Genomic DNA, 23,600 nt, shown 5'->3' on the forward strand with positions numbered 1-23,600 from the left:
ACTCAGTGTGCTTTGTTTATCAGCTCGCGCACATCAGCTATACAGGCGTTAATACTGAATGTTTAACTTTATATTCATTGCATACATATATCCTTAACTCCTTTCTGCTGTCTGTTGTTCTGTTGTCGGTGTTTCTTTGTTTGAATATGGCGCTTATCACATGCTGTGTGGTATCGGCGTTTGGTATCGGGGCATTTTAACGAGTACGAGTACAGGAGACCAGTATCGGGCGTATCAGTGCATCCCTAGCAATAATTTCACATTCAATCTTCAAATTAATATACAAACAACATAAAGACAGTATATTTTTAAATATTTGTTTAATGGCATCTTTTTTATGACTGTTCTAATTTAAGTGAACTTAAAACAATCTTCACATAAACCCATTATAATAAATGTCATATTTACCTGTGGCCTTCAGCAGAAATATACAGAAACTGAAATTATTAAACACTAATAGACTAATAGACATCACAGCAGCTGGTTATTATGTTATTGTGGCTGTTATTTCTTTAAAAGCTGCCACTGCTGAACGTGACGCGGATCTGACAAGCATCATATTTTCTCTCAAATCTTTTTACCTTTTATGACCACTTCAGGTCTTAAAGTCTCTATTAATGAGCTGACGAGTTAAATCGGGTGTGTTAGATGAGGGAGACAGTGCTGGGCTGCTCCAGGACAGATTTGAAAACCATTTAAGAGACATGTTCTTAAATGTGATTCGTATAAAATATATTACATGTATGCACAGTTTTAAGGGAGCTTTAATTGCCATTTTGGTAACTTCATGACTTAACTGACCACGACATTTGCATGCACGTAGTTTATTTCGCGATTTGATATGAAAGGATACAGGCAGCATTTCCACGCTCGCTTGAATCGCGCCTGGCGCTGAAGTGAAGTGGAGCGCGCATCTGAAACGTCTCCCATTCTCAGTCGTTCTGTGACTGAATAAATGCACTAAGCACTTCATGTCAAGAGAAAAAGTTTTTGACACCACTAATAAATATATATATATATATATATATATATATATAATGTACGTATGTGTGCATTTTTTCCAAACATCAATTATTAATATTATTTTGAGTGCATAGTAAAATGTTTATGTTTTCATGAATTTAAAAAGGCATTCTTAATTCAGTTCTGAATGGCGCATAAGTCAACAGGAGAGAGAGAGAGTGAGAGAGAGAGAGACAAATGTGTTGCTTCGGAACACAAAGGGCTGTGGAAAAGCTGCTTAGCATGCAACCCGTGTGCCGCCCAAGTCCCAGCCCACTCCCAAACCTGGACAGGCTGTCACTGCCTAAAGGAGACCTGGAGGAATGATTGCTGTCCCCGCTATTCACGCAAGACAAGCAGAGAAGGTGGGATTGCCCAGGCTCTCCTCTTCTAGAGCATATGGCGTCTGTTCTGTTGCACCTTGCTGAGGGAAACCATGAAAGACTGCTGCTGTTGTTGTTTTCCCCGCAGGCCGTGAAATATAGGCAATCACAGAGTGTGTTTACCGTGCACCTCTGTTCTTGAGCTAGCAAAGACAAATGGCTATCAAACGTCCTGTTGTTTGTGTGCAAAAGAGGTATTGTTTCGGACCTGACAACAACTCCCATGCTCGGCTCTTATCCGCGCTGCCAGGCGCAGGAATGGTCGTGGGAGCTCACACACGCACGCAAATAGCCCTTCATCACAACCACTGGTCCCTCTCTAAAATAGACTAAGGGCAATCAGTCACACGGCAGCCAGAAAAGTGTCAGAGTTTAAACCGGACCCGGACAGCAGCGAGAGTGAGATAGCCAGCACTCAACAAGTGAAGCTGGCACCACCACAGAGCCTCAGAGAGATAAATGGATGCTTGAGTGAGGGCATTTAAATTTAAATTTAATGCCGCCCAGGGCCAGAGGCGGGGTTGTGGGGGGACGGTTGCACAGAGAGAGGATGCAGGTGCTATGGGCTGGTGCTGAATCGCAATGCATCGTTTAGGAGAGAAATGCAGCACTTCTATAGCACCGTTTGTTTTGGTAAAGTTTGGCCTGAGGTTTTTTAGCAGGATTCTCAGCAGGGTGTGTACGTGTGCGTTCAGTGACGTGATTAGAGATGGTTTGAGGTGATAATTTGTTTCATGGATGATACTGTTCAGTATATTTGTCTGTCAGTGGAGCATGTGTGTTTCTGTTGCTCGCCATGTAAGGGCAGATGCAGTGTTAGCCTTGCCAACAGGAATACTAACAGAATGTTTACTGACTAAGGTATTTTTTTTTTCAAAGATAAGACGAAAAGAACTCGAATGAATTATGTCATCCTGATATTGCGGACTTGCTCTCGTTTCATATAAACACAGCTGCTATCATTTTGCGATGACTGTTGTACACTGTAATGGATTACAAACTAACATACTGGTAAGATTTCAAAAAAGTTTCGTCTTAAATGAATATCTGCGATAACAACTGGCTGGATGTACATTATCCCTTACTTAATACATACTGTTGATCAAAATATGACCAGAAATGCACTAATAATGTAGAAAAATGTAAAAAGAATTTATACAAATCATAGTATGTTGCAACTATGTTAACATAAAATCGCAAAGCTTCTTAAGGTGGCAAATTTTGAAGTTATCACAGGTGTGGAATTCATTAATTTATTATGAATACAGTACAATATAATCAATCCATTAATTCTATAAATGCCGTATTAGGTTAAATAAGGATTCGTAACATTTGTATGTTTGTTAAGATGTTAATACGTAATTGATTTACATTTTAGATATATTATCAATTTTGAAAACAGTTGTGCTGCTTAATGTTTTTGTGGAAACCATTTTCTTAGGATTCGTTGATAGAAAGGTTAAAAAAAAAACATTTATTTGAAATCTAAATCCTAAATCTTTTGAAATATTATAAATGTCTTTACTGTCACTTTTGATCAATCTAATGTATCCTTGCTGAATTAAAGGTGTACTTTACTGCTGGCAAAACGAAAACTTGAAAATCAATCAAACTTGGCTGCCCATGCAGTAGGAAAGCAAAAACATCTGTGAAACCTGACTACAGAAAAAAGCTGTTGTCTTCCTTTGACAAATAGGTAGGAAAACTTCAAAACCCATAATGCACTGGGCATGTTGCCGTCCAAGGCCACTTCCAGTCTGCTCATACTGGATATGCTTGACCAGAGTCAAAAAACGCCTTGTTTCTTGAGTAGGTAATAGTTTTTAGCAAACTTTTAGTTACAATGGTATCGACTTGTGTTCTTCCCTGGTCCAAGAATTCAAAGACTAAATGTTTAGTGAGAATGAGTTTTTTTTTTTTTTTTTTCAGAGCATTGCAGGCAGTGGCTAAAGGATTCGAACCAGAACAAAAAAAAAGCTTTGTGAATTTAGTATATTTTCATGTCATTACATTGTTTAAAGCATAAGAACAAAATGGAAAAATAACATTTTTGAAAAATTATATTTTATTCATGTTATGCTATGTCCTCTGTAGAGGACACCAGGACTAAAATGACATGAATAGAAATGAAAAGGCAAAAACAATGGGTTTTAAAGAAAATCACCAATCAATTTTTAGGTTTCAGGATTTTTTTTATACTAAACTTTGTATAAGGATGATTCTCAACTATTTTATAAAAGATATAACAAAATGATTTGATATAACATTTTACTTATGGTTGCAATATGGTTATAAAATTTCCATAAACTGGTTTTCCCATTAATCACAATGTTATCTATACATATACATACTATACCTAATTTGCATATTAATGTGCCGTTGGGACAGCATGTTGAAAAAAGAAGTGTAATAATGGGAGTAATAATTGGCCAGATTTTCATAATAATATCAAATTTTTCATAAGAATATTGATACATAATTTATTTTCCTATTCATTTGTTGTGTCTCCTAACATGCATAATAAACATGCTTTTAGTCCTGGTGTCCTGTACAATGGACATGTATGAAATCAATATCCTGTTTCATAACAGGAAGTCACATTTTGGTTTGAAACCCCATAATATTTTGATATTGTTTGTTGATGACAAACAATTTGAAAATTAATCAGATTTAAATGATAATTACAAAATATTATCATATTTCCATAAGAATGTACCATTTTTATCACTAAATTAATCTCAGCCATTTTTAAAGACCAAGCAGATGGAGTGGACATAGAGAAACATCCAAACATTTGGTATCTCTGAAAAGCCCTGAATGTGCTCTGTTCAGGACTTCCAAACTTAAAACTGTGACATGTGAGGTCTCAGAGAAATTCACTAAAATATAATGTCCACTACAGAGACAAAAACTCCATAGCTGGGTCTCAGGAGGCTGTGCGTAGGTATGTATGTATGTACACTTTCACTACATTTACATTTATAAATGTTTATACACGTTCCAAAATTTTCGAAAATTTAACATTTTGTCCATTATAATATGAGGTACATTATAATATGACATACAATTATATTTTTATAGACTAATGTGTCATGTCAGTCAGACTAAAATGAATGAACATGACATGACAAACACTACATTTAAACAACTTTTTTGTCACAAAAAAAACAAGGATAGGACAAGAAAGAAGAAGAGAGAGGAGTTAAAACGAGGGGGAGCTCTCCTCTGCTATGAAACAGATGGATCGAAATTAATTTAATGTATGCAACTGGCTCATTTGAGCGTGTGATCTGTAATGTGGAAAAAGGGTGACGCCCATATTAGCCTTAGATAGCCCTTTGTTCATAAATGATCTATATTCATATTTATATAACAACAGAGATAAATGAACTCAAAGCAGACATAAAAGGAGGGGAAATAAAGCGCACCTACATTACAGCGAGTCACATCTTATTTGGAAAACACAAACATCAATTAAATTCTTCCTGTTGCTCTCTGAGCAAATGGCACATAACCGTAACCGAGATGTGTCTGGACGAAACTGCCGATGGCATATCAGAGCTGATGCAACATTTTACTGCCTGTTCATGCTGTGTTTGGACATTGTTTACAACCTCTTCGAGTACGCTGATGACATATGCCTCCTTCTGAACCCTGCAATACAGGGATGAATATGACCAATTATGCTACATCAAACAAATGATGGCAATAATATACTACACAAAAACATAATATAAACATTGTTAGTGCTGCAGTCAAAATAATGATTTTGCCCTTTCGTTTTCCTCTGTCTGCAAAAAGACACTAAAATTAATTCACAGCTAAATGATTTTTCTTTGGCTCATCACGACATGCCCAATTTTCACAATTTGACTCTGTTCCTTCACAATGCAAACATGGAATAACAGCAGCTCCCGAAGGCAGCTCAGAGATCAGCTGACAGTCAAAGGGATGCAATGTTACTAAGGTAAAACACGATTTATTAATAGCTTTCACAAAGATGGGAGACATGAGGGGTTAAACTGCTTCCAAAGGCAAATGTAATTATTTGCACTGAATAGTAATTGTGTTGTTTACAAGAACATACAAATATGCAAGCATCTTTTAAGATGTCTCAGAAATTCCATGAGAAATCAAATATCAGATTGAAGTTATGAAGCATATAGATAACCCTTTCAGGAACAGTTTAGGCAAAATGAAAATTCTTTGATTATTTATTTTGCCAGATATTCTGAAGAACATTTTCACAGTTTTTGTCCATAAAATGAAAGTCAAAACAACATCAGACTCCGCTGAATTTCATTGCAAACAATAAACACCAATACATTTTTTTTCAAAATCTTCTTTTGTGTTTCACAGAATAAAGAAAGCCAAACAGCATTTATTTGAAATAGAAATATTTTATGATTTTGTAAATATATTTACTGCTTTTGATAAATTTAATGCATTATTGCTGAATAAAACTTTTTTTAAATTAAATGGTAGTACATAAATACAGATATACATTTAGTATATATATATATATGTATGTATGAATATATGTATGTGTGTATATGTATATATTTAAATATATACACACACACACTTAAAAACATGCACATATTTACACATCAATGTTTATACCTACTTAATAAATGTTTATACATTATCCAAAATGCAAAATGTAAAAAAAAAAATAAAAAAAATGTACTAGTCAAACAGGATTCAAATGACAAGAGGGTGAGTAGAATAGGAGGTAATAAGACAGAATATTCATTTTTGAATGAACTGTCCCTTTAAGAAAGAATGTATTATTTTGTTCATGAGACTGTAATTTATCTGATGGCACAAACAAGTTTATTGGCAGGAGAAGTTTACTGGCGACGTTTTCAATAGCATATAAGGCCACACGGGAAGTATATTTATCTCAATATTTAGTGAACACTTTTCCCTTTACATGAGGACTGCGGAGGGACCAGAAAAAGGGGGGTGGGGCGTGAAGCCTTCAATAGCTATTAATGATAGTGACATTTAATAGAAAGGGAACAAATGGCGTGTTTATGCTCGCCTCTCCTTCAGAGGGGGGAGATAAGAAATGAACGAAAGCCAAAAAAACTAGTTTTATAGCTCTTTGGAGTGTCTGCACACAATCTGCAGTTGTTTCACACCAATAAAGCACCTGCTTTACAGCAAATTAATTTCTGTAGGTGAGAAGCGCGTGCCAGTTGTCTCTTTTTCTCTCTCACAGATTGCGGGAAAATTCATGCATGGGGGAAGAGAGAGAACTGAATTAGGGGGCTTTGATTTGCCTGAGTGTTTCTGGGTGAGAGAGAGGCACCGGTTGAAATAAGAGGCAAAAGGTGGACAATTTTGACAAAAAAAACACTTGAGCTAAAAATGAAAGCCATGTCATCGTTTACTCACCCTCATATCATTCCAGGAACATTTGTTGGTATTTCACTGCAACATATTTTTCTAAAAAATGGGCAAGGGCGAACATTCCACGAAATCAGAACGAACATCTTGCTCTTGGGCTGTAAATGTGCTCACAATAAAAGCCCTTCGGCAAACATCAGATGCTACGCATCCACTGCTGCTGTGCTGACGTGCCGTTTTGGAGGCTTTATCACATTTCCAAAGGTTTGACTTGGTGCCATCAGCAGCAATGTAGTCAATGTGACTCGCACAGGGAGTGGGTCGTTAGGTGTATGCGAGAGCGGGCACGCATGTGCCTCATTATCATGTTTTTGTAGGAGGAAATGATGCGTAGCCAGCAGAGCAGCACATTCTAGAACTGCCGCTCACCAGATGACATTGGAGGCTGACTGGTGAATGTCAAGGGTACAGGTGACTTAAAAAAAAACAGCAGTCAAAAAGCCAAAAAAAAAAGGCAAAAAGTCTGTAACACACTGTCGGTACATTCATTCAGCAAAGAGGCACTAAATTGTTAAAAAATTGACAGCTAAGACATAGCTAACAACGTATGTTGTTACAAAAGATTTTTATTTAAAAAAAAAAATGTTGTTCTTTCGATCTTTCTATTTATCAAAGAATCCTAGAGTCCTGTTTCCACAAAAATATTAAGCAGTTTTCAACATTTATGATTTTGCATCACAGGAATAAATTATATTTTTAAATAGATTCAAATAGAAAACAGTTCATTTAAAATTTTAATAATATTTCACAATATTACTGTTTTTTTTTTTTACTGAATTTTGTATTTTGTACCGAATTTACTGTAATAAATAAATGTATCCTTGTTGAGCACAAGTAACTTATTTATAAAAAAAAAAAATTTACTGACCCCAGACTTTTGAACGGTAGTATATGCTTGCTTTCCTTCATTAGCAAGAAAAAAAAAGGAACTGTTTGTTTGCATAAATTGGTCATTTTATCTGAATTAAATCAAAGTGCAGGGTGGTTTAATAACATGGCACATTTTTGCAAACAATAACCTCCAAGTATTCCAGTAATTAAGGATGAGATCTCCACAACAGTCAAGAGAAACTTTGCGCTGTTCCCCTTTACAAAACAGCTCCAGTTCTGCAGTATTTTTAGTGTGTCTGGTGTGAATCGCTCTCTTGAGGTCATGCCACAGCATCTCAATTGGGTTGAGGTCAGCAAGCAGTTACAACAAACCTTTGAGCTGAGGAAAAAAAAAAACTGATACTAGCAGCCACAAATTCACAATTTTTTCTCCATCCTGCACTGTGAATGTATACAATGCACAGCATGTTTAATAAATACATAAAAATACATAATTGCTTGAATGTTAAGCAGACAGTGTCAATTGTCATAACTAAGTTTTATTTTTATGCAGTTTTTATGTTTTTACAATTTATGCAGAAATCCTGGTAAATTTACATATGATTTAAAGGGGTCATATGATGCTGCTAAAAAGAACATTATTTGGTGTATTTGGTGTAATGAAATGTGTTTATGCGGTTTAAAGTTAAAAAAACACATTATTTTCCACATACTGTACATTATTGTTTCTCCTCTATGCCCTGCCTTTTGGAAACGCGTCGATTTTTACAAAGCTCATCGGTCTGAAAAAGCGAGGTGTGCTCTGATTGGCCAGCTATCCAGTGCGTTGTGATTGGCCGAATACCTCAAGTGTGTGACGGAAATGTTACGCCCCTCACCATACTGTTGATGCCGTGTCCCGGCCGGAGCGACCAAAGAGAAAGGAAAAATTTAAATCGCATCATATAAACCCTTTAATGTAATTGCATGACTGTACAAGGGGGAAAAAAGAAACAGAGGTTAATATATTACCATTTTTCAGAGGCGGTATTTTGTCATGGTAACTAAATGTTTAAGTAAACATGTTAATTTTGATAGAATTGTGCTAAAGTAACACATTAAATGAACTGAAAATAACACTGAAAAAAGATTAGCTCTTTATTTGCATTGAATATTTTACAAAAAAAGATACTTTACGGAAAAAAAATGACAGTCTTTGTTGTGACCTAGAAGCACAACTGATGAAAGCATGTTCTAGTTTAATTCTGAGCTCGATAACTACAACCACAGGAGCAAAAAGAATAACATTTGCATTGACCTACAAAATATTTTTTTATGAATTTGTCTTCTCTTGATTGAGCCAACTCAATAAATAATAATAATAATTAAAAAAAAAAACAGCTGGTGAATTGCTAATGAGAAAATAAACACTCTAAGCCAAGGGACAGAATATAAAAAAAATGAGACATGCTACATTAGCGTGCATATCAGAATAAAGGGAGCGAGGGAGTGGGGAAAAAAGCAAATGAATTCACTCCCTTGGAAAGAGACTGTTACCGCTAACAAGTTTCAATCATGAAGGCGAATGAAAAGTCCTTACTGTGAATTCATGAGAAATTGTGCATGTAATTCTACGATTGAACCACTTATGGTGCTCTAACACCTCCAAACTGAGCAGCAGGTGAGGACCAATCTATTAAAAAAAAATCCAGCACAAGCTGATACAGTGTGTTTTGCCTGTGGAAGTTGATTTATCTGGTGTGCCAGTGCTGAATAAACATGGCTATGGGCTGAATAAGAGAGTTGCTGAAAGAAGAGACAGAGAGAAAGAGTAAAAACAAGCAAAAAGGGCATAAGACTATGACTGATAGCCGTTCATCACCTCTTCTCCTCACAGACGCGACCTGCACAGCGATGGAATATTCAATGTGCAGGGGCGCCTTAAGATAACCAAAGGCCCCTGGGCTACAGCATTACAGTAGGCCCCCCGACCCCAGAAAACTTTTTTTTTTAAGCTTCCAAACAATAATTGGTCAAATTTCGTTTTTTTTTTGTTTTTTTTGTCTTGTTAATATGCCAGTTAACATTCACAACACTGTTCTGCGTAAAATATGAATATGCAAATTCACTCTTTGCCACAAGGTGGCGCTTGTGGAACAGCAGAATTATATAGCCGTTACATAAAGTAAACACTACCTTATTATGGCCATTATACGGGGGTAATATGAAAGGAAAATGCCATCAAAACTTTCCTGGCTGAAATGTGAGTTTACAGGATTTAAACACCATAAATCACACAAAATATTAATTATTCATCATCAGTAGAGCAAAACACACTGCATGTTGACATAAGTGTGGGTTATTTGGTGATTGCTAACTGCGTTTTTATTTTGAAACCTGACGTGCTCACGTTTAATTAGTTCAATCACAGCCGTATAAAGTTTAATGATCACATTTAAGCAATAGGACAATTCCTATTTTTCCATCCCCGGATTTAAAATGGAGACTTTGAGACCCGGATTTAAAATTGACACTATTTATGGGACACAGATGACACAAAGATTACACTGAACTCTCACTGTATGACGTTACAGAACGTTGTCCGGTCCAGTTCCTTTCACACAGCAGTGATGTGTTTCTGTTAATCTGCGTGTTGACAAAGATACTCTCGTGCTGCGGTTATTTACTAGCGAATGCATTGTACATTCCGCTTACAGTATATTGATGGAACACGTGGAACATACCAACTATACAAACTGTGTGGGGGGAACCTAAACTGAGCCATTCACTATAGTCTACTACAACCAGGGCATCGCTAAAAATGAGTGTGCGAGTTTGTTTACAGAAGACTGTTGTCACTGCTGCCAACTCCCATATAAATAATTATTCAAAAAATATAATTTCCCTGCAGCCCGTGGGCCCCCTTTCCAGTGTAGGCCCCTGGGCTTTAGCCCCTTGAAGCCCGCGCGTTAATGCACCCCTGCCCATTAAGCATCTCAAACAACTGGGCTTCAGCCCCTTGAAGCCCATGCATTAATGCGCCCCTGTCAATGTGTGAAAACTAAAGACACCTAGGATTGATTCTGCTGTGCACTTTTCTGTCAGCTTTATGTGGCTTTTCCAGCATTGAACAGTTGTAAAAGTTTATAATACCTGGAGAAGGATATCCATTAACATTCCCACTCAGCTCAACCGCAAGTGCTCAACTGATGGAGACACACAAACAGTCCATGTAATGCTTTTAAAGGGATAGTACACCCAAAATGGAAAATTCTGTCATCATTTACTCACTCTCAAGTTGTTCCAAACTGGTATGAGTTTCTTTCCTCTGTTGAGCACAAAAGATATTTTGAAGAATATTGGTAACCAAACAGTTGATGGTAGCCATTGACTTCCATTTTATTTTTTTATGATACTATGGAAGTCAATGGCTACCGTCAACTGTTTGGTTACCATCATTCTTCAAAATATCTTCTTATGCAAATAAAATCATAAATGTGGAAGGTGAGTAAATAATGACAGAATCTTCATTTTTGGGTGAACTATTTCTCAAAAAAAAAAAAAGAACCATCACTGCTAAAGCACTACTGTAATGTCATACATTTTTTTTAAATCGACAAATAAATCATAAATATCTCATTCTGTCACAATAAACTATACATTTTGAATAAAAGAGATGGAATTTGGATCCAGATGGTGTAGGCAGATGTTTGTTTGTTTTCTATGTGATTTTCACCTGGTGGATGATGAAACATGCAAAAAATCCCATAAACTTACACCGAAAGAGAGACCTAACCAGTTAAAGTGTTTTCCCCACCACCATTTTCATTTCTCTCTCAGGCTGCTGACACCAAAAACAGCACATGAAAGTCTCTGTACAAAGCATATGAATATTTAATGCTGTAAACACTGTTGCTCTAGAGCCGAGTTTTATAACCCAGGGTTAGAAGTGGTGCAAACCCTTTTTCAAAATTGCAAGTGTGAAAAATTGCATCAAAGTTTAAAAGCGGCCTTGGCCCAGGGTTGAAAAAGACATAACCCAGGGTTAAATGCAGTGTGAAAAGCCCTATAGAGAATTGGGAACTGGCTCAGTTGACTTGGGCCAATAAGAAACCAGCTAGACCCACATAGCAATGTACTAAAATACACTCCAAAATCCTTAGCAACTGTCTAGCATTGCAATACACCATATTTGAACATGTAATGGTCTAAAGTCCCAAATGCTGGGTTGTGCCTCCGGAACATTTCAGTCTGTGTGATTTAATGAGGGAGAAATCATCTTACTACATCAGACTACTCACGCTCATGACAGGTCACCCAAAGTTCATTAAAGGCCACAGCAAATGCAGACGCCAAATCTGATAATTGGCGAGGCGGGAGTGCTTTTGTCAAATATACCCGCTCAATACAAGGGATTTATACACGAAAAATCATTCTAATATGCTGATTTGCTGCTCAAAAAACATTTATTATAATTATCAACAATGAAAACAGTTGTCTATCAATGTTGAAAACAGCTGTGTAGAAATTTCTGTTATTTTCTATCCATTAGACCAGTGATCCTCAAATCTGGCTCGCGAGATCCACTTTCCTGCAGAGTTTAGCTCCAACCCTAATCAAACAAACCTACCTGTGATTTTCTAATGATCCTGAAGACATTGATTAGCAAACTCAGGTGTGTTTGATTAGGGTTAGAGCTAAACTCTGCAGGAAAGTGGATCTCGCGAGCCAGATTTGAGGATCACTGCATTAGACCAATAATGCAGACCTATCAAAATTAAAAATATAAATATATATTTATAAAAAAAAATAAAAAAATAAATCTGAACACTACAGACACTGATTCACTATGTGATATTTGCATTAGAAACATAATTAATTTTCCCGCCTACTAAAGTGCTCCATTACTACCTCTGAACTCTCTGTCGCATAACTAATGTTGTACACAAGCCAAACCTCCTTCAGAAAATCAGGCGTTCTGAAAGGCAGCTCACTAAGGGGCTTTTGGATGTTTTCAGACACTCTGTGTAATTACTCGCCTCCTGGCACAAGTTGCGAAAAAAAGAAATAAATGAAAGCAGTCGGACTTTAATGCTCTGTATATAAATATCATTCATTTGGTTGTCGCTCAGTCTGCTTTTTGCCTTTGCAAACCGGGTAATGATTGCTCTTGTTTGCTAGCTGTTATTTTTTTAGTGTGTGTGGTATAGAAAAAAGCGGCCGTCTTTAATGTGTGGCATGTCAGACTGATCTTCAGCTGTCTTCCAATTTACACAAACCTACAAAAACAGAAAATCCTAAACAAAGCGCACACTTTTTTGTGGCTGCGCATGCCACTTTGAAAATATAAAATATCACCTGAAGCCATCCTGCATTTTTTTCAGAAATAACTTCATAGCACTATTAAACACACAGGTGCGTAAGGCTTTCCTAGATTTCTAATATTTACAGAGGAAAATGATAATGCAATAAAAAAAAAAAAAAACTACAAATAAACTCACTGATTTTTGATGCCGTTTATTTGCATGCACTGTCTCCAACCCTTTCATTAAAGGAATTATGCAAATAAGGTAGTTGCGATCTGGTGAACTTTACTGGGCCTGAACAGCATCACTCCACCACTGTGATCCAGACTCTTGAATCTTTAAAATGCTAAAAATGCACTTGTCTACACAGCTTGGGTGAATATATGGTGAGTTATAAAACCTTTCTCCATCATTCAATGAGCTACTGCTGCCAAGATCAATAGAAATCATACACAATATGTCTAGTAAAAGAATTTTACAAGCAGTAAAATAGACGTTTTTTGCACAGGCGGTAATAGCGCAACAACAACTGCACCAGAGTGATTCTATGATCCTAAGTCACTCAGAAAGGATGCATGAAAACAATAATAATTTCACCGCATTTAACACCTGGTTAACTTGATTGTGGGTGGTTAGTGACTAAAGACTCTTTAGGGGACCAGGCGGTTCTAGTTGCAAAATCACAACATTTGGTGCCGATCCGGGCCAGTTGTCTTTGTGGTGGTATGAAATCATAACTAGATTTGGTGACAGCGTGATATTGTAGAAAACGTTGGAACAGCACTGTAAATGCAACCTGTTTTCAAGTTTGCATTTACAGGCCCCCAAAATGCTGTTCTCATGTAAATGAACAGCCAAAATGCATAAAAAGTTTTCTGTTTAGTTGAAAACAGTATTGTGTAAATGCCCTAAGTTTGAGAATGTGTGCAAACATCCTACTGGGATGAACTGAACATGCAGTTTCTATACTTCCTTCAGTGAGTGCGTCTCAATCAATGCCAGCGAACTAAAAGCAGGAGAATGAGTTGCGATGAGCTGTTGGAAACCCGCCTTAAATTCGCCCTAATTCTGTCAGCATCTACTCTCCCGTGTCACCGACTGAGTGACATCCTCCAAAGCGGCAGCTAGAACAGGGTGACGTCTCAGCCTGTGGTTGTCTAAAGGATGTGGAAGCGCGCGAGATGGAGGCTGCTGATTACGATTCCTTCGTGTTGACATTTCACCACAGAGCACCATCCTTCTCCCCTCCAATTACTCCATCCCTTCCTGCTTCTGGACAGGGTGTGACCTTTCAATCTCCTCTAAATATCTTATTATATGGTGTCTCTGCTTTTTTTAGGCCTGGCAGGACCTGCAATACAATTACAAGACATTCACGCTTTGTTTGCTCTCTAATGAAGCGATCAGGAGTCGGACCGGCAGCCAGCACCTTAGGGCCTGCCACCATGTCACACTGAGGGAGTGGCTGCCAGGACTGCAGGCGAGTGGCTGTTAAAGTCTGGACACTAGAGGAAGAATGGGCCACACCGAGAGAAGGAGATAATGTAGAATGAGAAAAGTAACAAACCCTGTGAACCCTGTGAAAAAAGACTGTGAAGATACATGAAAAATTATTTTTAATTTATTTTAATATTTAGTCATTTCTTATGTATATATATATATATATATATATATATATATATACATATCAATCTATCTATCTATTTAAACAAAGCTATAAAATTTGATAATATATAAAATAAATATAAAAAACTTCCCAGATTTTTGTCATTAAGCAATAAATGTTGTTAATTAATCCCAAATGAATAATTAATTGACAATCTGCTTTGATCAGATTTTTACTTTCTTGTAGTAATTCGGCATTATGCCACAAACATTGTTGATATATCTCAAAATGCACTGAAACTATGCAGAAAAGCCCTTTAAACAATGATGTTTAAATATGTTGTTTAAATAAACAACGATTGATTTAGAGAACAAGATGGATGATGGCTGATATTTCATGAACCAGATCACCCAGACATGTGTTATTTACTTTTTTATTATTAGTTTTATTTGGACTTTTTTATTTGTATGTGTGCTTGTGTGTCATTCACCGCTTCTTGGAAAACAGTCCGATTTCATTCCACTCACTCAATACCGAGACGGCTCTGTTTCCAGATGTCAATGCAGAACTCAAGACACCTTAGATCAAGCGCTCTGGTTAAAGACATCATCCTTCCACATCAGCTCGAGTTTTGCAGCTCAACACACTCTACAGGTGCAAGCAGCTCAAAATACTTACACAACAAAAGTACTTACACAGCATGAACTCAGAAAGCACAAGTCAGAAAGACGTTCATCATTCATGAAACCATATTAAATATTAAACAAGAGAAATGGCTCATGTCAATCATTTGCTTGAAACACTGCAGACATACTTATTGGATTTTACTTCCCTGGTCAGGTCTCGCATTTGGTGACCCATACATGTCAATTCCATATCCTGTTCCCTACCGGAGCATGTCCAAATGGTAAAAACCTACATTGCATACACGGAACCTTCCAGCAGGAATCTGAGGTTTGTATGGATCAACTGACCCTGGTAACCTATTGGCTTTCAGAAAATGTCAGCATGAAGGATTCATTTGTAAGGTGACACCAAGCAATGTTAATTTTTCTCCTTCAACGTAACACAATACAGAACACAGACACTTAAAATATCAATAAATCAAAAAAAGAGGATCAGTGTAATCAATCACAAGTAAACTAATATAGCTTATTGATGGCATGACAACACTGTTGTTAACTTACTGATCTAAGATATTTTAAAAAGCATAAATTAACTGCTGATTGTGAATATTTTAGTCAAAAATGTGAATATTTAACCCTTTATTTTAATAATTTTATGAATATTCACTGAATATTTTGAATATATATTTTTTATTTTATTTATTTAATTTTACACACATTTTTTTTGCGTGTGTAAAACTTTTTCCAGTAAAAAAAGGTTTTTCTAAAATATCTTAAAAGGCATAAAATAACTGCTGACCGTGAATATTTTACTTAAAAGTCTGATTGTTTAAAAATATTTTATTTTAATAATTTTATTAATATTATTCACCAAATGTTTTAAATCTATTTTCTTTATTTTATTCATTTTATGCCATAAATTACATTCTCACTAAAATTAAAATTAAAAATTCTGCAGCTTTGTTTACTCAAATTTAAATTCTCAAATTTAAATGTCTTTACTAAATCCATATCTATTGGACACACTAAAATGTATTGTACACCGTTCAAAAGTTTGATGTCAGGTCAGTAATATTTTTTGTTGCTGTTAAAGAAATTACTACTTTTATTTATCTAGGACACATTCAATTGATGAAAAGGGTCAATAAATACATTTATAATGCTACAAAACATACATATATATACTAGTGCTGGGTAACGATTAAAATTTGTAATCATGATTAATTGCATGATTTTCTGCGATTAATCGCATTGTTATGCACAAAATTCGCAAATGAATTCAAAAGTAGTGTATTGTGCACTTTTTTTCATTTAGAAGTACTGCTATATGAACAAAAGTGAAATAACATTTGGTTTGCAAACACTTTAAACAAATAAAGTGCTTTTTTACAGCGGTATTCCTTTTACATAGTAGCAGTTAAAATATTTCTTGTAAATCTCAATTTATAACATTAATGTAATCAAACTAAATATAAAACCAAAGCTATTTGCCACTGCCAGGGCATTAACGTTTTTATAGAAAATATTTTATAGTTTGTTACAGAAAAACAAGTTATGCTCCGAGTCCAGAGCCTCGATCATAGCATTATAACAGGTACCTTCCAAGTAGAGACCTGCACGATCGCGAGACCCAACGCAACAGAGTGCGGCGCGGGACAACACTTGATGGGCGAGTGTGGGTGCGGGCGGTTAGAGACTCGTGTGCGAGATGCGGGAGAATAAGTGTGTACTCACACTAGGCAATCTTAATCTTAGGGTGTGGTTCGTTTAGCTGGCCCTGGCTCGGTTGGAAGAGGTGGGCCAGAGCGTGGTTCACTTGGGCTCGAGCGCAGTATGCATGTAGTTCCAGAGCACTGAACTTCTGATACGTACAGCATAATTGCGTGAATCTTTTTTGTGCTGCAAAAGTGATAGATCTGTAAAGCAATATATTGTGAGAGGGCCGTGTGTTACCGCGTCCCAAACGACTCAAAATAATAAACCACAAAGTTAACAAAACAATGCACTCCACTGTGCTGAGCGAGAGCATTTCTCTGCTGCCTTCACGTGCTATCGGAAACTTCCTGTTTCCCACTTATGAAGTCGTAAGCGTTTCATGTGACCGCTGCTGCAGTCTTAGGCCCACCCCAAATGCTCTCATTGGTTGAGAGGCGTGATTACACTCATCCCAAGCCAGTACTGATCAACATTCCACCCCTCCTGTGATCCATGGTTTGCCTGTATGTGTATTCAGAGCCAGTGAGCAACGGACTTTCATAATAATAAAAAACTGCATTAACGCGCGATAATTTCTGTGTGTAAAAACTTTTCAAGTAGAAAAAAACACTTAGCGCACCTTTAACAAGAAAAAGCTTTGTTTAAAGTTTTGCCCAACAAAAACGATTACTCCTGTAAGGAAATGTAGTCCATTTTATGTGCGGGGCACAACTATGTAAAATGTAAGGTTGGCTGAGCTGATGCTTGCAGAGAAATGTGAGAGTAGAGTCCAAGGCTGCGAGGCAAAACATCAGACATGAAAGTGCAGCATCTATTTAATTTAATGGTCACTGCTGGAGGGTCTGATGTAAGGTACAGAGGGATGAAGTGAATCCTGAATGAACAAAGGAAGTAGGAAAGAGCAATCCCTTAAGACTCACAGGGACCGACCTGCTGTGTCCTTGGACAGGGCTCAGGACGGGTAACACATTACAAGCCATTTAATTAGACCTCGGGTGATGGATGTGACTGTTCACAGGAAATCAACGTATGAAACATAGATCCAGCCACTTGAATACGCTGCTCTACAACACAAGACACATGCAATACAACCCGTGATATTCCGGCGGGATTTGCTTGACATATCGACGTGTATGTGGAAGAAGTCTGGAAGGGATCGGATGACTGTCTGCGGCTCTCACATTTCCTGTTACTAAAAGCAAGCATGCGAATAAAGGTGCTTGGAAGTCGCTGAAAATGTGCGAGATGTCACACAAGCAGCAGGTGTAATTTGTGCTAATGATATTCCTAAATAATCTACGCTAATTACTGAGGTCAGCCAAAATTATTCTCTCCATATGTCTGCTGTCTGGAAAAATCTCCCTCTGAGAAAAAAAAAATGCATGGGCATGTGTGTGTGTCTGTGTTGTAGGGGACAAGGTAAAAAGATGACTGACTGCCTTTGTCACATTGTTTGAGGAAGGGAATGAGTCATGCATTAGTGAAGCTGCTCCAACTCTGTGGCTGCCCAATGGATTTTGTGTTGATCGTGTGAAAATGACTTTTGAAGGATTGTTTTTCTCTTCACACCTGCAGCCTGTTCCATAGTCTTTTATGCAGACGAGGATGAACAGGTGTGCTACTGCTGCTTTAGGTATAAAAGAGGTGTAGTTAATTCAAATCGTGTCAATGTACCAAAAAGCACAAACACTTCCATGAAAACTCTTCTATGGAAATCCAATCTGATGACGAGAAATGCAGAACATGAATGAGGACTGTTTAAATCAGGACAAGCCTTGTATTTTCTCAGTTTGAACCACTTTTCAAGAAAGAATAATTGTGTTTATTGATTTATGGCTATGTAGGTGTATCAAGTATTAGCAGACAGACTAAATCACATTGGAATCACATAATCCCACACTAAAATGCTCAGAAATCCCTTTACCGTTAAATACTGGCCTCCTCTTTCTTTTCTGCCAGCTGTCTGTAGGTTTTAAAAAAAATAATAATAACATTAAGCATGTTTATTCATCTCTTTCGGCTAGTGTATGAATGTAAAACAGCCTTCACTATGTTACTTTGACACGAGCAGCTAATAATCATTTTTTTTATTCCTCTACCTGAGCCTGAGAATGTACAGTGCTCTTCAAAATGTACATTGTGTCTATACAAGATCATTTCAAGTCATTATCACCTTTATAATGGAGATGGAGATGCTTTATGGTGTTGCAGGTATGCGGTGCTGCGACACAATTGTCTGAAGTGTTAATTGAGTTAGCGGTGCAGAAGTTGTTTTATACTCACAGATCTGCTGCATCGGCAAATTCCACGGCTTCATAGTTCATGCATAATAAATTTTGCAAATGTTTACATATGCTGCTTGTATACTGGTCACTTTTAATTCTGGTACTGATAAATAAGCAAAGTAAATATTTGATGCCTTATTCACACCAATTCTTCATACAGTAGCTTCTCAATCATTGGCTGACAAGACTAAGAGTGATATAAATCATGAAGCTAGAGAAATTAAATCCATGCATGATTAGCTTCATTTCCAATCAGGGTCCAACATTAACTTGCAGCACCAGCCAACAGTGGGTAAATTAAGAAAATTCTGTGTTTATATGTCCATTTTTGTATAATATAATATAATATAATATAATATAATATAATATAATATAATATAATATAATATAATATAAACCATTTTGCAGTTCCTAATGAAGTTACAATTTTATTTACCTGCCATTGGCGTTTGGTGAATGTTAATTTTGAACCCTGTTCCCAATATATAGGCGTTCCACCCGAGGGAAATATGAGACAGAATTAATGTTACTAATTTAGAGTTGAATCAATGTATATAACACAAATAATATACTACATGGTTTCCAGAACTGTGAAGCACAAATGCATAATCTAATCAAAGGCAGACATGATCTATGTGTGTATTTTCATTGTTCCATGTACCAGTTCTAAAACTACATTATAGAAACTTTGCAAATTAATTGAACTATATTAAACCGCTTATTTAAATCTCTCCAGGTGTTTAATGAAGATGTTGTTTAAAACAGTCCAACACGGTTATCTGCTCTTTTTTAATGTTTAGAGCAGCTAACCCTATTTATCTTCATTTAGCTCATTAGGCCTGTCTCCAGAGCATTATTGTCAAAAATATGGAGATGTTAAAGCAAACACAACCTGCCTTGTGCACAAGGCCAGTTTCTGTTTGCAAGCAAAGCACAGTTGGATTTTTTATTGTACATCATCGCAGACATTAAAAACCCACGGTTCCACCTCCAAGCCTCGGTGTAATTAAACATTTTAAATGCAACCCAAATTGCATTTCTTCCTGCCTTCAGTTCAGGGGTCACTTGAACCATTACTAGCTCCTTATGAATATTATCTTGCGGCCCTCACTAATTAGAGTGTTCTGCCTTATCTGCACATTAAAAAGACTGCATTGCAGCGCACCATCGTTTAGTACTTCAAACACTCAGCTCAGAGATTATCAGAGAAGCCTTCAACGGCTTATTAATGTGGCCAAACAAGCCTCTTTAATAAAGCGGTTTAATCCCTACTAAAAGGCAAAGCGGTACTCACGGTCACTGCAGAGGGGACCTCCGTATGTCGTCATGGTGCAGTCACAGGTAAACCCCTCCCACTGCTGCAGACACACTCCCTGATTGGAGCAGGATTCCTCCGTGCAGGTTGTGCCAGGGCCGGCTGAAACCAATTATAATCACTATAAATCACACAGACTATCATCATGTCCACACTGACACAAGTGTCTAAGCTCAGAATCTCACAATGGTCACTAGTTGTGAGCAACAGGAAAATGGACAAACAACTCGGCAGTCAACTTTGTCAACACAAATCCATTGGATCAAAAACAGACCTACAAGTATAAGTATCATAGTATACAGTGGGTACGGAAAGTATTCAGACCCCCTTAAATTTTTCACTCTTTGTTATATTGCAGCCATTTGCTAAAATCATTTAAGTTAATTTTTTTTCCTCATTAATGTACACACAGCACCCCATATTGACAGAAAAACACAGAATTGAATACTTTCCGTACCCACTGTATATTAGGGATGCATAATGGACTACTTGCATAACCACTTCCGTGTTCTACTTTGTACAGCTAGGGAGTTTCCGGTCAGCGTTTAACGCACCTACATACAGACAGTTTCTCATGAGAATGCGGATTATTACTATGTTTTAGGGCTGGCAATTTTTTTTAAACAATTAATCATATTCTCTGCATTAACATGAATTATCTTCAACCTGCTGAATTGTTCCTAAATATATTTCCCTTCCAAATGTGCATTCTGAATAATACATAAATATATTTCCCTGCTAACCTGCCGAGGTCCAGCGCCTGTCTTCTCATTAACAGTATTTTTCTCTTACGGATCATATTTCATACCAGTTGAATTTACAGTTTTAAATGGATTTGGCTGATAAGCACCCTTACGTTTTACTATAATAAAAGTGTAGTAACCATGTTTTTTTTGCGGATTGCCATTTGTATAACCACAATTTTACAACAAATACCATGGTTAAACTATGGTTAGTGTAGCAAATCCCGGGTTAATTTGTGGTTACTATGGTTTAACTACAACTGCATTTTTTTTTGGGGGGGGGGGGGGGGGGGGTGTGCGTTGGTGCTCTTATTCCAATGTTTAAAATGGCTGAATGAACGGTGTATTCTGTCGAATATTCATATTTTGGCATTGCATACAGTGAAATGATTGTGAATGAAAAATGACACAGGATAGTGACTAACATCTAATACAGATAAATAAAAGATCTCACACACACTGCAGCATTGCGGTTACTAGTTTAGAGTACTGACACCCTGTCATGAAACGTACGTTTACCAGCCACTGCTTTCTCAGATTGGTTTATGTTGGATTAAAACTTCAAGTTCCGCAGAGTTTGGAAAATTCTGTACACAGTAATCATCAGAATATCTCTTCTCCTGTCTATGAAAATGTCCAGATTTTGAAATTATCCCATGGACTCTCATTTTAATAAGCATCTATATGAATAACTATATGACTAGCACATTGAAAATATGCATAACTGGAAATAACGGAGCTGTATTATTTCCAAATGGAAGTACGTCACGAGGCTCAGTGCAAGTAGTCCATACTGGTTAGATATTAGTTTATAGTCTATATTTTAATTAATTGAGAAAAAAATTATATACTTAATTATTAAATAAATAAATAAAAAAACAAACATACATTATAAAAAAAAGTCCAAGGTATTTCTTCTAGTACAAAAAGTTTTTGTCTGGTCACATTTGGGCTTTATAATTATTAAAAAAAAAAAAACAACAACAAAACTGTACACTGATTTTTTTTTTTACAGAACCTGATTTTTTTAACAATTTTATTTTGATCAACTAAAACAATAATAAAGGTCTCTAATAGTTTGTACAAGAACAATCTATTTTCTATTTTTTTCAATGATTTTTCTATTTTTTAAGGTTTATGATACCCAACCAAAGAGCAATCAGAATATTTCATGAGGTTCTTCCAGCAAGCAGTGTTCCAAGACAGTTTTCTTTGATCAAATAAATAAAGAAACGGTTTAATTTAATTTAATATAATATATATTTTAATATCATATCTGTATTAGCTAGAATTTTAATGTTGAAGAATCCATAGTATATATTTGATTACAAGCCAATATATTATTTAAATATAAAATAAATGACATTCATAGCAAATAATAATAATAATACAATGTGAAACAATATTTATTACAAAAAAGCAACTAAAATATAATAATAATAATACAATATAAAAAATAATAATTTTATCACAAAATAAAACTAGACTGACAGGAAAGTGTAAAATTGACACACGAGTGGCACAAAATGATGTGTGCATCTTTAACTGCACGTGGAAGTGGTGTATTTTAAGTTGTGTACATTGTTGTGATGTCCCTTGAAAGGCTCAGAGCAGAAGTACACTAACCTTCACAGCCTCGCTCCACTTGCCCCACACGGTGCAAAGCATCTGCGATCAGGTCAGGAAGCCTGCCATTCAGGTCAACTGAGGCCAGGCAGCCCTGATAGCCATCCCGCGATGCTATGAGCTTGGGCAGACTGTTGTACATGCTCTTCCCAATACCTCCAATGTACAGCTCTCCTATATGACACACAGAAAATATACACCGTCATCAACACATATCACAATAAGGTTCATTCAGTGGATTTCTTCTTCAAATTCAGCTGATTCTCCATCTGGGGTTGAATATCTGTCTTTAAAATAAGGCAGAAATCAAAGATGATAGTGTTGCATTTAAATGATGTTCTTCATGTTGATTGGAGCTTCATAAGGTGTGATCCTGTGGTACTCTATGATGAGCTGAATATGTGTGGTTCTCTTTTCAACTAATTCCCTGCTGATGAAGGCTAATTCCAGTGAACCTTTGATGTGCAGAACAAAAAGAAAAACAGGGTTGTCATAAAACGGCATATAATAAGAGAGCATGTGGATAAGCATATGTGAAGATGAAGGAGACGGGAACCCCAGTATGATATATAGACACTGTTCTCGCTATAGGCTCCGTTACAATGCTCATCTGTGGTGTTTGGGTGTGGGATTGTGCTCAGACAGAGATTTAGGAATGGAAAGGAGAGGTGGAGAATTGAAATGACTTGGCTCTTGAACACAGTACAACGTGTCCCTGCGTCTTAAGGGCAGGCTGACGCAACACTGTTCAGACGAGGGCCCCCCCC

General features: G+C 36.7%; 1 protein-coding gene across 3 annotated transcripts in view; it reads right to left on the reverse strand.

Annotated features, from left to right (window-relative positions):
• The window catches only part of LOC107669357 (neurexin-1-like), a 414,348-nt gene that overhangs the window by 176,269 nt on the left and 214,479 nt on the right, over window positions 1-23,600 (reverse strand). For all 3 annotated transcript variants that reach the window (XM_016461537.1, XM_016461539.1, XM_016461538.1), the window contains 2 exons: window positions 22,834-23,007; window positions 20,444-20,566 (listed from right to left, as the gene is read on the reverse strand). In XM_016461537.1, coding sequence (XP_016317023.1) covers window positions 20,444-20,566; window positions 22,834-23,007 — 297 coding nt within the window. The remainder of the gene's footprint in view (window positions 1-20,443; window positions 20,567-22,833; window positions 23,008-23,600) is intronic.

Source organism: Sinocyclocheilus anshuiensis, unplaced genomic scaffold (genome assembly GCF_001515605.1).
Source record: "Sinocyclocheilus anshuiensis isolate Anshui unplaced genomic scaffold, SAMN03320099.WGS_v1.1 scaffold180, whole genome shotgun sequence".
Taxonomy (NCBI): Eukaryota; Metazoa; Chordata; class Actinopteri; order Cypriniformes; family Cyprinidae; genus Sinocyclocheilus; species Sinocyclocheilus anshuiensis.